General features: G+C 42.2%; 1 protein-coding gene across 11 annotated transcripts in view; it reads left to right on the forward strand.

The window, feature by feature from the left end:
* Window positions 1-14,979, forward strand: part of RAPGEF4 (Rap guanine nucleotide exchange factor 4) — a 278,213-nt gene that overhangs the window by 177,394 nt on the left and 85,840 nt on the right. For 6 of the 11 annotated variants that reach the window (XM_024561474.3, XM_045196251.3, XM_045196253.3 and 3 more), the window contains 2 exons: window positions 12,271-12,324; window positions 12,617-12,723. In XM_024561474.3, coding sequence (XP_024417242.2) covers window positions 12,271-12,324; window positions 12,617-12,723 — 161 coding nt within the window. The other 5 variants (XM_024561475.3, XM_071220672.1, XM_024561477.4 and 2 more) reach the window with 3 other exon arrangements.

Genomic DNA, 14,979 nt, shown 5'->3' on the forward strand with positions numbered 1-14,979 from the left:
TATTTGCTTGCTTGTTTGTTTTGTCGATTAGGTTCCTGTTAAAGGTGAGATCATATGGTATTTGTCTTTCACTGCCTGGCTTATTTCGCTTAGCATAATGCTCTCCAGTTCCAAGAAATGTCCCATCCTTTGCCTTTGATGTAAGCTCCATAATTTGTCAGCATGTGTCAGGAGCTGGCACCCATGGCCTGGGCTTTCTGCTTCTGGGGGTTGATTCTGAGAAGGTAACTCCAAATGGGGGGGGGGGGTGAGGGAAATTTTTGCCCAAATTCATAGTATATTTATACCAGCAAATTATTAAAAACAAGTCAAAGATGCAACCACAGGACCATTAAATTTATGCTATATATACTTAATGGAACTTTTACATGATGGTTACAAAGAATTTGTAGTAATATGTGAAATTGTTTGTAGTTTAGTGTTCTGTAAAAAGAGAAAATATAAAATTTTACCTAGAGTATTATCGCATTTCAGTTAAAAATAAAAGGAAACCCACACTTAGACAAAAGGGATTAATGTTAATATTTCAAAATAGTAATCATAGTTATCTTTGAGTGGTGGTTTACATGATTAAATATTTTTATACTGTCCAGTGAACATGTATTATTTTGTGATTTAAAAAAACCCAATAACTAAGTATATGCCTTTACAATTGATAATCTGACTTTCCAAAGTCTTCCTAACAAAGTTGAATCTGTAACATCTTCACATGTAGCATCTTCCTGTACTTTCTCCCCTTTTCCAACCAGTTCTGTTCTACAGCTAGACTAGGAGACTCACAACACCTTAAACTCCCACCTCTGTGACTTGGGCTCTCGCCTACGCTGCACTCTAGCCTTTAGGTCTTTCATCCTAAAGATCCTGTTCAAATCCCACCTCCTCTGGAAAGGCTTTCTGCCTTGGATGGCTCTTGCTGTCCCCTTCTCCTTGCATCTCTATAAAACATTTATGACGGGTATACAGAGTTCAGCTGAATGTAGTTTCTATCTGTGGGTGCCGTCACCGGCAGCACAGGCATCCACCCCTCTGACCTTGGAGCCCCCCTGCGCGGTCCCCAGCGCCTCCTGGCTGGAGGAGTGCATGTGTCTGCTGACTGCTCGTCAACTTGCAGAGTGAGTGCTGGAGTTTCCACAACACATAATACTGAATGTGTGTCACTTATTTTGAATTTAACACATTACCTAAAACTATTTGTAAGAATTTCTGAGACTTCTGATGGATTTAACTGACGTCTTCAGAAACCTGTATCTGGCTGTAAGAAAACTGCTTCTCACTTTCTCTAGAGTCATATCATTGGGCTTCTTATGAGTAATACCTGAGAAGAATGTGATTGTGTTGTATTTAGAATGGAATATATGCATAAATAAAGTACATTGATATTATATTAATACTTATTATGATCTGCTAGAAAAAGGCATGTTTTGCCAGGTATAGCAAATATTTACATGAAATAGCTGTAAAACATTTAATTACATACCAACTTTAATACTCCTTGTTTTAATTTTTCACATGTTTACATACCTTTGAGGGCATCATTAGTGTTGAAACAGGACACTTGACAATGGCAATCAGCATTCTAAAATTTTCTGGAATCACTGAATGAACGAACACGTGTAAAAGGCCAGGTAGTCATCTGGACTCACGCTCTCACTGGAGGTGCTCCTGAACGCCACCCTCTGTGGAGGTCGGTGGTGGTAACGTTTTTGCTGGGTGCTTTTTCGGTGTACACACATAAAATAGGCATTATCTCCGATTCCCTTTGGGCCACCGTCACAGGAAAATTACAGGTGACAAACTGCTACCGGAGACTGCGGACTGTGTGTCAGGAACACAGGTGAGCAGGCGCCGCTCCAGTGTTAACTTTCAGATTCCTGAGGTCTTCTTTCCCATATTCTACGTGTGATGGAGGGTTAGTGCATAAGGAGATTCATTCATTTGATGTTCTAAAGTAGGGTTTTTCTTTTAACTTTTCACTAAAGCTTAGCAAATGCATGTAAATATGTACACATGTCATTTGGGTCAGTACATTTTCACAAACACACTCATGTGAACAGCACCCAAATCACTAAACAGAACATTACCCCCACCCCAGAAGGAAGCTCTCCTTCTGGCCACTGCTCCAACTAAGGGTAATCTGTTTTTATACTTTAGGTTAACGAAATCACCTGGCACATACCTTCTGTACCCAGCTTCTCTCATTCAGCTTACGTTTGTGAGGTTATCCGCATTGTTGCTTATGGCTGTGAACTGTTTTCGTCATTCCATTATGGGGTCTACCATGCTCTATTGTCCATTCTGTTGTTGATGGGCTACTGTGAATAGCTGTATCTGAACATTCTAGTACATGTCTTTTGGTGAATATATATGCACATCGTTCTGGGCTTTTATATAGTGGGTTTCTGGGGTGCTAGGAAAACACATGTTCATATTTGGGATCTGTGTGTGAGGACTTCTGGAAGTCTATAAATTCCGTTAACCCCCGAAATTATAAGCAGGATTTTGGGTATAGGTGTGTATGTGCATCTTGAGGGTTCCGCCAGTTGTATGAATTCTCAAAACTGTCCATAAAACATTCAGAAATACTCACTCGAACAGCGAGAACTCAAAGCGTATCTTGTGCCTATCATGAGCAAATGAGAGCAAGTCGAGGTGATGGCGAGGCGTGATTTCACGTCTCTCTGGGACCGTCTGTTTTTTGAGAACATCCTTGATCTAAAAGAAATGCAAAAGTGTCAACTTGAAATTAATGTTTCTCCCTTCCAATCTAAAACACCTCATTACAGATATGAGCTGAAGAGAAATGTTATTGCTAGGAAAGAAGGAGCCAAAGGGAAGTAGTCCACAAACTATATGCCAACAGCCAGTAACCTGAGTCTCTCCATAGCTAACCATGAAGAGCAAAACTGAAATTTCAGGAGTGAAAGGATGAAAATTTTTTCCAGTCTTTTTATACCTCTGCCAAGTGAAAGCTCCTCAGAGATTTCTCCACATATTAGTCAAGTAAATGTTTAATGAATAATCTCTAGGAGCAAAGTGCCATAGAGATTCCAAGATAACAAGAACACAAATTTTGACTTTAAGGAGCTCATGTTGTTCCTGCAGAAACGTAAATAGCTGTGTCACAGCGGAGACATACCCACAGCAGTGGGGTTCAGGAAACACGGAGAGGCCCGAAGGTCAGCTCAGGACACAGCGGATATCTGTAGGAAATAGTCTGTACACCCCTCAAAAGAAGAAATTCAGGGGCCACCCTTGCTTGCTCACTAAACTCCTCAAGTGGTTCTTTAAATTGTTTCATCTAATGCATTAATCATGAATCTTCAAAGCAGTAAGGGTGAGAAAAATCATTTGTAGTGAGCTGGCTTTATTTTTAAGTAGTTTCTGTAGCTTCTCAGATTGTGTGAGAGGGTATGACCCTAATTAGATCAGTTTCATTTTAAACATTTTGTAGCCCCAACCTAGCATTGTAACCCAAATTGAGCATCATTTGCCACAATGATCCCCTCTGAATTCTAGTAAATCAGTGTTAGCACAGCCCAGAGGACATTCTCAAAAAGTCCATGGAATAAGTTAATACTTATACATGTTTTTATTCCAACTAGAATTATACAACTTGATAACTCAGTATATTACACATTATTATATACAGTATGTTATTATAAATGTATTATGCTACATCATTTTCCATTTAGGTCTGTGACCCTTTTTGAATTATTGTTTGTGAATGGTATAAGTTCTGTGTCCAGATTCATTTTTCTCCATGTGAAAATCCAGTTGTTCCAGCACCATTTGTTGAAAGATTGTCTTTTCTCTGTTCTGTTGCCTTTGCTTCTTGGTCAAAGATCACTTTGTGTGGGCCATTTATGTGGGTGTATTTCTGGCTCTCCCTTCTGTTTCCACGTGTCTGCTATTCTGCCAACACCACGCTGTCTTAGTTCCTGTGGCTTCACAGTAAGTCTGGAAGTGGAGCAGCGTCCGTCCCCCAGTTTCATTCCTCTCCTTCGATGTCGTGTGGACTGTTCTGGGTCTTTTACCTCTCTATAAACTTTAGAATCAGTTTGTTAATATCTACAAAATAACTGGCTGGTTCCAGTTTTTAACTTCCAGCTTTTGTTGGAGTGGCATCGCTGCAGACCCCGGGCTGGTGGCTGCAGCACTTGGTGGAGGGGTGTGGTCTGCCTTCTTCCACTCCCACCCTCTTCTGCTCCTCCATCTCTGTTGCTGGTCCCTGGAAGAAGGGGAGGGAAGAAAGACATTTCTTTCTTAGAGTTTCCATCTCTCAGCTTACGTTACCCAATATATCCCTGCATATTGTCTACTTTTTTACTAGTCTTGTTAATGGAGTACGATTCCATAGTAACGTGTTAATCATAGTCCACTTGAATTTCCTGTCTGACAGCTCCGAACTCCGTCATATCTGGGTCTGGCTCTGACGTTTACGTCATCTGTCAGACTCGGGTTTTCCTTGCCATTAGCATGCCTTGTAATTTTTGGCTGGAAGCCAGATATGATGTATTGGGTAAGAGGAACTGAGGTAAGTGGGCCTTTGTGTGAGGTTTCTTTATGTCAGTCTGGTTAGGGATTGAGCCGTGTTTAATGTTTGTTGTGGCTATAGATGCCAGAGACTTCAAATTCCTGTACTGTCCTCATTTTTGTCTGCTGTGTTTGGGCTTCCCTAAGAACTTCTCCTTAGGTAGAGTGTACGCCCTTTTTTTTTTTTTCCTTCCAATTTCATTTTGTGTGGTTTCAGGTGTACAGCTTAGTTTAGTGGTCAGACAATTGTATCCTTTACACAATACCCCAGATTTCAAGTACCCCAAGATTTCAAGTACCCCAACTAGCACCATGCAGAGTTATTGCAACATTATTCACTGCATTACCCGTGCTTTCCTTACATTTCCCTGATTATTTCGTAACTTAGAGTCTGCCTCTTGCAGCTCTTTGAGATGTGATCCATGATTTTTACACTGGCATGGTTGGGGCAGATAATGGAAGGAAAGTGTCCTAGAATCTCGTGATTAAATCTCAGTCATTTAGTGGACATGTGTCCCTGCACTGTGATCTTTGCAATTATTTCTTGGCTCCTTTTTTCTCTCTTAAGTGAGATGGGAAGGCTAGAGGGGACTAGAGGCAGAGAAATGCCCTCCCCCAGGTGGGGAGAGACTCTAGTGAAGGGTTTTTCCTTTGTTAGAGAGGACGCCCTGGGTGTGTCTCACAATACTTTCTCTTTCCTTCCCCCTGCCAGAGCCACGAGATCTTTGTTGGCTCTTCCTCAAGAAAACCTGATACGGTTCTAGGAGGTATAACTCACAAAAGTATGGGGGCCCACCTAAGACCACCCCTCAGGAGCTTCTCACTTTCACGCTACTCTACATTCAGTCTCTGTGGCAATTCATCAAAATTACCATTGTTAAAAGATAAACTGAGGAATACTAAACATTTTATGTTTGAGCAAAAGTTGATTTGAATCTGGCAGGCCCCAATGGGAAGGGGTTAGGAGTGCTCTACCAACAGGAGCTCAAGGAGATTCTTTTATAGGGGAAAGGTGGAAGCAAAGCAGGGAAATTAAGTGGCTATAGCTTCTAGCCTGGTTGGCTGGTTGAGACTGGTTGTCCTTAGGTTTCAATTTCATGCCCTTGAGGCATGTACAGGCTCAGAGTTTGGCTCGCTCACACAAGCTGCCAGGCATCAGAGCCGCCTCAGTCTGACTGCCTCTTGTGTAATAAATTTAACACCGTTCAGGCGTTCCCACCAGTTTGTGGCTTCTGTTCCAGGTGGCCAAACCTCAGCTGGGGGCCCTCTGGATTCCCCTGTCTCGCCCCACCTCAGGAGTGGGGGGCAGTTCCTCTGCAACCTCACGTCTCTGATGGGCCCGAGCGAAGTCATTATTTTCACTCCATTCTGCTTTTCTTGTTGTAAGGATCAGAGTAACAACTTTTAAGCTCTATACACGGAGCTGAAACTGGAAACCTATAAGCCAATTTTGAACTAGGAAAGACTTAAAAAATTAAAAAGCCTACAGATAGAAGCCAAAGAGGTCTGCAGATGATTTTTCCATTTAATAAATGGAAAAACTTACACAATTATTTCAGAGTGGTGAAATCTGCCCATGAGTCTGACTGTGTCATTACTTTAATTTTATCTAGTCAACCCAAGATTGATGACTTTGATGATAATTATTACAATCTTAGTGTATCATTCCAAAATGCCAAAATAAGGAAATGTAACTCCTAAAAGTTTCTCTTTTTCAATTAAAAAAAATTAAATATTATTCTCCCCACTTTCTAGAGATTTTTCTCACCTGAAGCAAGAGAGAGAAAATGTGACATCCAGAGTGTTGTTGCTTTTATTTTGACACAGATTGTCTCACTAACTGTTTAGCCCGTAGACTTTTTGCTTTCCCTAGGAAATCAAGAGCTCACGCAGACCCAGCACTTTGTCAGCCTCTTCTAATTCAGCCTAGCACGTGGCTCCGCACACAATAGGCCTTCATTAAATATCGGAATTACATTGGGTATGGACTTCTGTGACTTTGTATGGCGCTGGGTTGCCAGAATTCTGCCCCGAGCTTTGTGTCCCAATCTCCCTTGTTATTCTTATCGGTTGGTGTAAAATGTTGTCCTCGCAAAAGGCTTCTGTGAGCAAGTACTGGAGTAAAAAGAATTAGCCGCTTTCAGAAAGGCCTGAATATGGTTTTTCGCGAAGCCTATTCCAGTGCCTTAGACCTCATTGTGATCTGCTGGGGAGTTATTGTGGGTCTCGTAATGGAGGCTAAACTCATATTTTTCATCACCTGATTAGTATTTCTGAATTGGCTCTGGTGCCAAAAGGGAATATTTTCCCTTACTGTTTCTCCTTTTCAGTAGTAATAGAAACATAATAAAATGCAGTAGAATTCATCTGCTCTCCAGAAACAAACAAAAATCAATTACGGTCAATCCTGAGGGAAGTCTTCAGTGGAGAAAGCCAAGAAAAGCAGACAGAAAGCTGAATACCTCTGCCTTTATCTGTTCTCTCGGCCCAGTTCTTTAGGATCATATTTTCATAGCCGATTTGGATTCATTCATGCCTAGGTGAGAAGGAAGAATTTTTATTCTCAACACATGATTGATGTGTGGAAATGTATGAAATTTAATTGGAGAAGGGTCCATTCCGTTTTAGCGCCCATTTGTAATGTGTTTTCTGACTGTAGGTCAAACTATAGGGCCACCCTACGAAACAAACCAAGGAAGCGTTAGTGAGGGTTCACTCTGTGCTCATCCTCTGTCCACCTTTCTTGTCTGCAGCCCAACACAGAGAGTGCCCAGGCAATATGGAATTGTGAGGGGGTGAGAGTGCTGGGAGAGAGATGCCACAGCCGGCTCCCACTCTGTGGCCACTGCGGCCACCCTGCAGTGCCAGTCCTGGCCCTCTTTGTCCTCAGAGCAATTCTGGCCTTTCCGGTGCTCTGCCATGCATTTTGAGGGAGGCTGGCCTCTACAGAGTGTTTCCCAGACTCCTCTGCCCTTGGGCTTGCTCCTAAGACTAGTTTTCTTGCCTTGATCATCTCACTGCTATTGCCAGGCTACTTCTAACCTAATAATGTATAAAATGGAATTCTGTTCCTTATTTCCCTGGCTTCTGACTGGAGGGAAATGGGTGTAGGAGGGAGTCACCTCCCTCTCAGCAGTGGGAGAGAGGGAGGGTAAGGCAGCATCTCTAGCGGTCGCCACACCTCTTGGACCTGGGGGCTCCCTGGGTTGGGTTCCAACTTCCATCAGGACACCAGGCTCTGGCTCCGGTCATGCCTCCTTCTCCTTCTATTTCTCTGCCAGAGGATTCCTGGTTTGCTAACATCTGGGTGACCTCCCAGTCATCTGTTTGGCTTAGCTCTTCCACTACTGACAAAGCCAGTTTGGGCATTAAATTTCCTCTGTGGGAAATACTGAGTGGTATCCACTTTCTTGTTCAGACTTTGACCTCTACCCATGTTCCTGGTGTTTCTCAGTGACAAGTGCTTTATGGTCACAAATTTGCTTTTTAAAAAGCTAAATCATCTATTCATGCATTGATGGACATTCGGGTTGTTTCCATATCTTAACTATTGTGACTAATGCTGAGATAAACATGGGAGTAAAAGAGATGTGGTACGTATACATGATGGAATATTATTCAGCCATGAAAAAGGAGGATGTTCTGCCATTTGCCACAACATGGATGAACCTTGAGCACATTGTACTAAGCGGGATACAGTCACACAAAGAAAGACAAGTACTGCATGATATCACTTATATGTGGAACCTGAAAAAGTTCAACTGATAAAAAACAGTAAAATGGAAACTATTGGGGGTGGGGCAGGGGGCTAAGAGGGATGGTATTTCAGGGTACAGACTTGTAACAAGTAGTACATGAGCCATAGAGATATAATGCACAGTACAACGAATATAGACAGTGACATTGTACTATAGGTAGTTAAGATGATAAATATCACTATATCAGCAATCTTGTTACAACATATAAATGTGTCAAAGTAACACTGCTGTATACCTTAAACTCATCCAATGTTAGACGTTGGATTTATTCATTTACAAAATTAGTTACGTCAGACCAAGCACGATGCATGGCGCTGCCATCTCAGTGGGTCACTATACTTACTGCTGGAAATTTTTAAGATCAAGTCTGATGTCTGGTGGCCTAGAAGGGCTTAAATACTTTCTTCTCAATGCACTTGAGTCAAACAGAATGCAAATTCTTCCAAAGGGTGGGCGCAGTTGTCTCTAGAAGAAAAGACAACTCAGGTGGGTTGGGTCTTAGTACCTGCTGCACAGACACAGGACTCCATCCTGCCCCCAGCTTTCCAGTTATTCGCGGGAAGCCCGGTCCCTATGTGTCTCTGCCCTTCGCTTTCTCAGTAAAGAACTGAGAGTAACAAGAGAATGAGGAGATGACACGTGTAAGCACACATGGGCAGACACCACGTACAAAGCGCCTGTGACAGGAAAGCCTTGGTCTTGCCTTTAGGGCTGCCGTTCTTCGTCCTCATGAATATCACCAGGCTGCTGCTCTCCTGAGTCATTTTAACCTAATGTTAAACCTACTCCTGTTGAACCTAATCATTTATAAAACGAAATGCTTTTCCTTATTCTCTAAAGTGCAGCAAAGGTGAAATTTTCAAAAGAACTTTTTTGAAAGCCAGGGGAAACCAAAAAGGAAATGAATAAGCCGACATAGAAGCAATCAAGTCCCACTCATGATGGGGGAGTTCCTGAACCAGCATTAGCAGGTGGCCATTCCAGGGACCTGACCCACCTGTCACAAATGCCGTCTCACACAGTGTGGCTGCTCTGGGCACCAGTGTGCTTCTCAGAACACAGGAGCTTGCCTAACTGAGTAGGGTGTCTCGTTCAAAGACAAATAATTTTTATTCCCCCCAAATAAAATTCCCCCTGCTTTCACCCTGCATGTGTTCCTTGGAGGTTTTATTCAGATAAAGGGGCTGAGACTTCTCAAAGCATCAGTTCATTCTGTTGCCCTCAAACCTAAAATCTTTGAGCCAGGGAAGGTTCTAAGAATGCTGCCTTTCAACACATTACACAGCCTGCAGGTCCTGGAACTGCTACTAGGATCATCCAGCTGAAAGACAACCTTGTGTACATCTGCCCCTGTACAGGCTGCAAATCAAAGGCGCGGTTCTGGTGGAAGTCCGCTGCTTCTCCCTGCTTCTATAATACTTCCTTTTCAGGGTTCCCAGGGACCAAAAAGAAAACTATCCTCCAACATAAACTAACCGAGGCACCACTTGTTAGCATTTTGTTAAACTATAGCCATTTCTGTAGAAACAAACAAAAAGATGCAATTTTCCAATGGCGTTTCATTGTACCTGCTGAAGAATAAACATTCGTCAGTGATCCTGAAGCACGGCACCTTGACCTCTTTCTCAGCCAGCCTCTCAAAGACCAATGCAAAGGAAAGTAGCTCTTTTTATAGGAAAGAAAAGATTACCTTGGAAGTTAATCCCACAACCATCTACTCTTTCTTCCAAGACAGGAAGAAGAAATAGGTTTCTACTACTAGTTCCAAGAATAACCAAAGGCTTCTACAATTTGAGTGTATAACCGGACATAGTCCTAGACGCATAAACCAACCTGTGAAATGTAAAGAGGCAGGAGGCAGGAGTACTGAGAACTCACCACTCAGAAACCATCAGCATGTTTTAACTGCACACATTTCCAGAGCCCTGGGACGTGCTTGGCTGGCACTGTCAAATATTTTTTCAGGAGAGTTGGCACGTCAGAATTCTGTCTGTCTTCTTTGAGGAGGTGGGACAAGCATGGGGACGCCTTAAGTTCATGGTTCCTCTCCCATTGAAAGGTCTGCCATAAGGGAGTACAGGTTATTTCAGGGTGAAGTTGGTCTCTGTGTAAAGCTACTATTGGATGGGACCAGACTGACATTTCTTGGTCTGTGCTGCTTGTAAACAGTGTGCTGCTAAAATACCATAATATTGCCCAACACCTGTGCTGTAGTGATTTCAAGAGGAAAAAAAAAGTTTGCTACATGTCAACATGGTGATGAAAATGTGTAAAAGTTCAGTGAGGTTTCAGTCATGCTAAGTGAATCTGTGTCCCACTTATTCTTGTCTTAAAGCTTAGTAGTCTTTTCACTTTTTCCTTATGCTGTTACAATTTTTAAAAAATCAACCCACCTGAAATTTATCATTGATAAAAAGATAGGTCTGTATTTATACATATCTATTTGTATTAGGTAAAGTATTTAAAATTAATATTGACTTTTATTTCCCCCACTGATTATATTTGTATAATCCTATATAAAATTAGGATTAGAGTGAATACCTACCAACTTATTTTCAATGTAATGACTTCTATTTGCAAAATGCACGGGTTTTAGTATAAGGTATAATACCTCTGTATTAGTTTTCTGCGACTGCTGTAACAAACTGCTGCAAGTTTGTTTATTGGCTTAAAACAACACAAATTAAAAACCTTCCAGTGCGGAAGTTTCGAAGTCTGAAATGGGTCTCACTGAGCTGCAGGCAGGCTGTCAGCAGGTCGGTTCCTCCTGGAGGCTCTGGGAGGGGGTCCATGTCTTATTTCTCCTTTCCCGTCTTCCAGAGGTTGCCTGCATTCCCTGGCCCTCCGCGTCTTCTCCATCAGAGCCAGCAAAATTGGCCTGAGTCCTACTCACGCTGCTACCTCTCTGGTTCTACTCTTCTGCCTCCCTCCTCCACCTTTTAAGGCCCCATGTGATTACATTGGACCCACCCTGAAGCATCAGGATAATCTCCCACTGTGACCCTTAATTTAATCACAGCTAGAGTGTCCATTTGCCATGGAATCTAATATATTCACAGGCCCTAGGGATGAGGACATAACGTGTTTTGGGGGACCATTATTCTGCCAACTGCAACCCCATAAATGACCCTACCATCTTACCTTCTGGAAGTGTCATAAACAGTGTAGTATTGATGGGTCCACTACTACTTTGGCTGGACATGTCTTCCTCCTCCTTTTGGAAATGCCATTACCAAATATTTCAGGGAACTAGACGGGATTTCAGTAGGACTAGGGCGCTCAACTGCGTAGCTGTGTAGCAGGTCATTTCCCTGGGATTTCAGTTCAGCGCCCTGATCTGAAGAATGTGGATAAGGACAGAGCTTTATCTAGATCCTAGAGCTGTGCTGGCAGTCACAGAATCCCGAAAGATGTATACTACCGTGCAAATGAGAGCGAAGGTACACGAGCTGCCCCAGTGTGTTCTAGGAACTTGAACGCATACAACTGCCAAGCATTGTTTAAAAGCTAAGATTCCTTTCTAAAAATACAATTTCAAAAAAAAGATTTTTACTACATGATGGAGGATGAAGTCACTCATTTCCATCCTAAATCAATACGTTAGCCTTAGCCCCTGAGAGAGGTCATTTTAATGTCTATTCATGTTTATCTTGCTTTGCTTTTTTCCTCTGCTCTGATGTTTTTATGCTTTCAGTAGATATCAGTTCCCTTCTCATTGAGCCTACAGACATTTCATCATTCCTATCTGTATTTCATCTTTAATAATTTATATTTAAATTTTGGCAAATTGAATGGTCTAACTTTGCCCTTTGAATGCCTATGCATTCAAGTTCTGCAGGCAGATTTTATCTCTTGGTTTTCTTTAAAATTCTATTTTAAGTTTTATAAAAATGGACATTTCTTACTATCCCCCAACCCATAATTTTCTTTAGTGAACTTTTTGTTTAATTTCTTTTTGCTGTAACGTTTTATTTTTCAGACACCTCTCATTGAACCTCACGTTCCTCTCCGTCCTGCTCACACCATTACCAAGGTAATGGGATGTCAGTGGGTTGATGAGCCATCAGTAACCACCGGAGGTGGTCCTCATGGCAGAGCATCACACCAGGCAGCCTCAGGCACACTCTCCAGAGACGATAAATACGCAGTGGGCCTTGGTTCTCAACACGAAACAGTTACACATGTGAAAAATGTAAATGTATGAATAAGTTGTATTTTTCAAGCCAGAGTCAGATTGGAAAGTGATGTAAGGATTCACCTGGTTTGTTTTGCCTCTTAAACTCTCCTTCTTTCTCTTCCCCTCTTTCCTCCTGATTGAAATCCAGGTCCCTTCAGAGAAGATCCTCAGAGCTGGAAAAATTTTACGAAATGCTATTCTCTCTCGAGCACCTCACATGATAAGAGATAGAAAATACCACTTGAAGACATACAGGTATGTGCAGTAATTCTAAAGTCTGTGAGCCCCTCAGGTTCATGGCTAGTGAAATTGACACAAACTTGCATTTCCCCGTTTTCACACACGGGCAGCATGTTTTATAATCCTCCTGGTTCTGGCAGATCTAAGCTCGTCTTGGATCCTGCATAACTTTAATTATCCTTAATATCCCCAGCAGTTACTCCTAAACTGATTTGCTTGACCATCAGTTTAATTGTGATGAATAAAGAGAGGAAAACTTTTGTATTTCTGTTTACAGGTGGGTTTTTTTGGAAAACTATATTAGGTAAGAGTCAACTAATATGTACGGAGCATTTATTTATGCTTGAAGCCCTGTCCCAGGTCACTTCCTGTACATTCTCTCAGTTTATCCTCACGATAACCTGCTAGGTAGGTGTATGACCATTTTTCAGATGATAAAACTGAGGCCCAGAGACATCAAATAGTTTTTCTTGTCCAAGTCGTAGATCTCATGAGTGGCAGAGCCAAGACTTAAACCAGGGCTGGCTCAGTGATCTTTTCGTTCAGTCTGTCATTCCCGCATCCCACAAACGTATTAAGCACCTGCTGGCCACCAGGCACTATGGTGTTCCACGAGCTAAGGGTACAGGAATGAGAAGTATATACGTAATGTCGCTTATAGATTTTACTGAGAAAGTCAGTATAGATTTTATTCTATTTTGGATATAGTAAGATATGTGGCACTGGCACAGCTATAATGGCATAGAATTGAGGACTCACTGTAGCTGTCACCGGAGCTAAAAAAATAACGACTGGAGCTGCGTGACCCTCCTGGGATGACTGCGCCATGCTGAGTCATGTCAGAATTTAGGTCTGGTCTCCACCTCTGGATTTTATCTGTTCTGTAAGGGTTTAGGGGCTGGGGTGGCCTGTGTACGACGCACAAGCCTCACGCTCTCTTCCCGCTCCCGTGCTCAGACACGCAGCCGTCTTCCAGCCACCGGGCAGGCCCACTGTCCTGTGCAGCCTAGACGTGACCTCAGAACGCATCAGACTTGGCATGAGTCAAACCCATTGGACTCACGTGAACCAAGTTCATAAGACAGTGAAAAGCTGGAACACACATTTCAAGTCACCACGAAGGGTATATATCTCTCTAGTGACTATCAACTCTGACAGAACCTGTAAAATTATACCTGGTCAGCCCTATAGAAAACCTTCAAGCATATGTGCCTCAAGATTCTCTTTGCCAAGGACAGAGGTGGAAAAACATTGCAAGTTCTTCCTATCCAATGACTTTTTTTGCACTCTACACAAACCAATATTCTTCTGCTTGCATTTGTCATGAATGCTTAATTAATTAATTAATTAATTTTTATGTTCAATTACAGTTCATATTCAATATTATTTTACATTAGTTTCAGGTGTACAGCATAATGATTAGACAATCATGTATTTTACAGTGTTCCCCCTGATATTCCCTGCACCCACCTGGCACCATACACAGTTATTACACTGTTACTGACTGTATTCCCTTATGCTGTACTTTATACTCCCATGACTATTCTGTAACGACCAATCTGTACTTCTCAATCCTTTCACCTCTTCTACCCAGTCCCCCAAAACCCCGCCCCTCTGGCAACCCTCAGTCTGTTGGCTGTATCTATGAGTCTGTTTTGTTGTTGTTGTTGTTGGTTTTTATTCTTTAGATCCCAAAGTGTTTGCAATACCAAAATGGATAGTTTACTTGTTGCATTGGCCTCTTCTTGATAGAATTTTTGAAGTGAGATGGGATTGGAGGAACACTTTAGTCTTATCAGGAGCACATTCCTCTTAGTGAACAGCCCATCCCTTCAGACAGGTCGTCCTCGCCTCCAGCCCTGGCAGCTCATGCTGGGAGTCTGTGGCCCCTGCACACTGCTGTGATTTTAAAGGAAGTTGAGGTTAAAAAGAACAGAGTTTAACCTCTTTAGTTCATTAAGTGAATTTCAAGATCTCATATGTCTAAAGGACCTTTTTCATTTTAAAATTTGGTTATGTTTTCCCAAGTGGTGTTGACTTGCATTAGGGAAATTTCATTAAAATATGTCATCTTTGGTGACAAATCATGGAAACTGGAAGTCAGAAACCATAATCGCCTTCTTGCTCCATAGCGCTAACATTTTACACCCCTGAAATATAGGTGTAATGTCTCTCCCACGCCCTACGGCACAAATTAATGATCTGTCGGGAATTACCCACAGACTCAACTGGAAGCCAAAGGCATGAGTTCTTTTTTCTGCAACATGCTTT

Source organism: Desmodus rotundus, chromosome 2 (assembly GCF_022682495.2).
Source record: "Desmodus rotundus isolate HL8 chromosome 2, HLdesRot8A.1, whole genome shotgun sequence".
In the NCBI taxonomy this organism is placed as follows: Eukaryota; Metazoa; Chordata; class Mammalia; order Chiroptera; family Phyllostomidae; genus Desmodus; species Desmodus rotundus.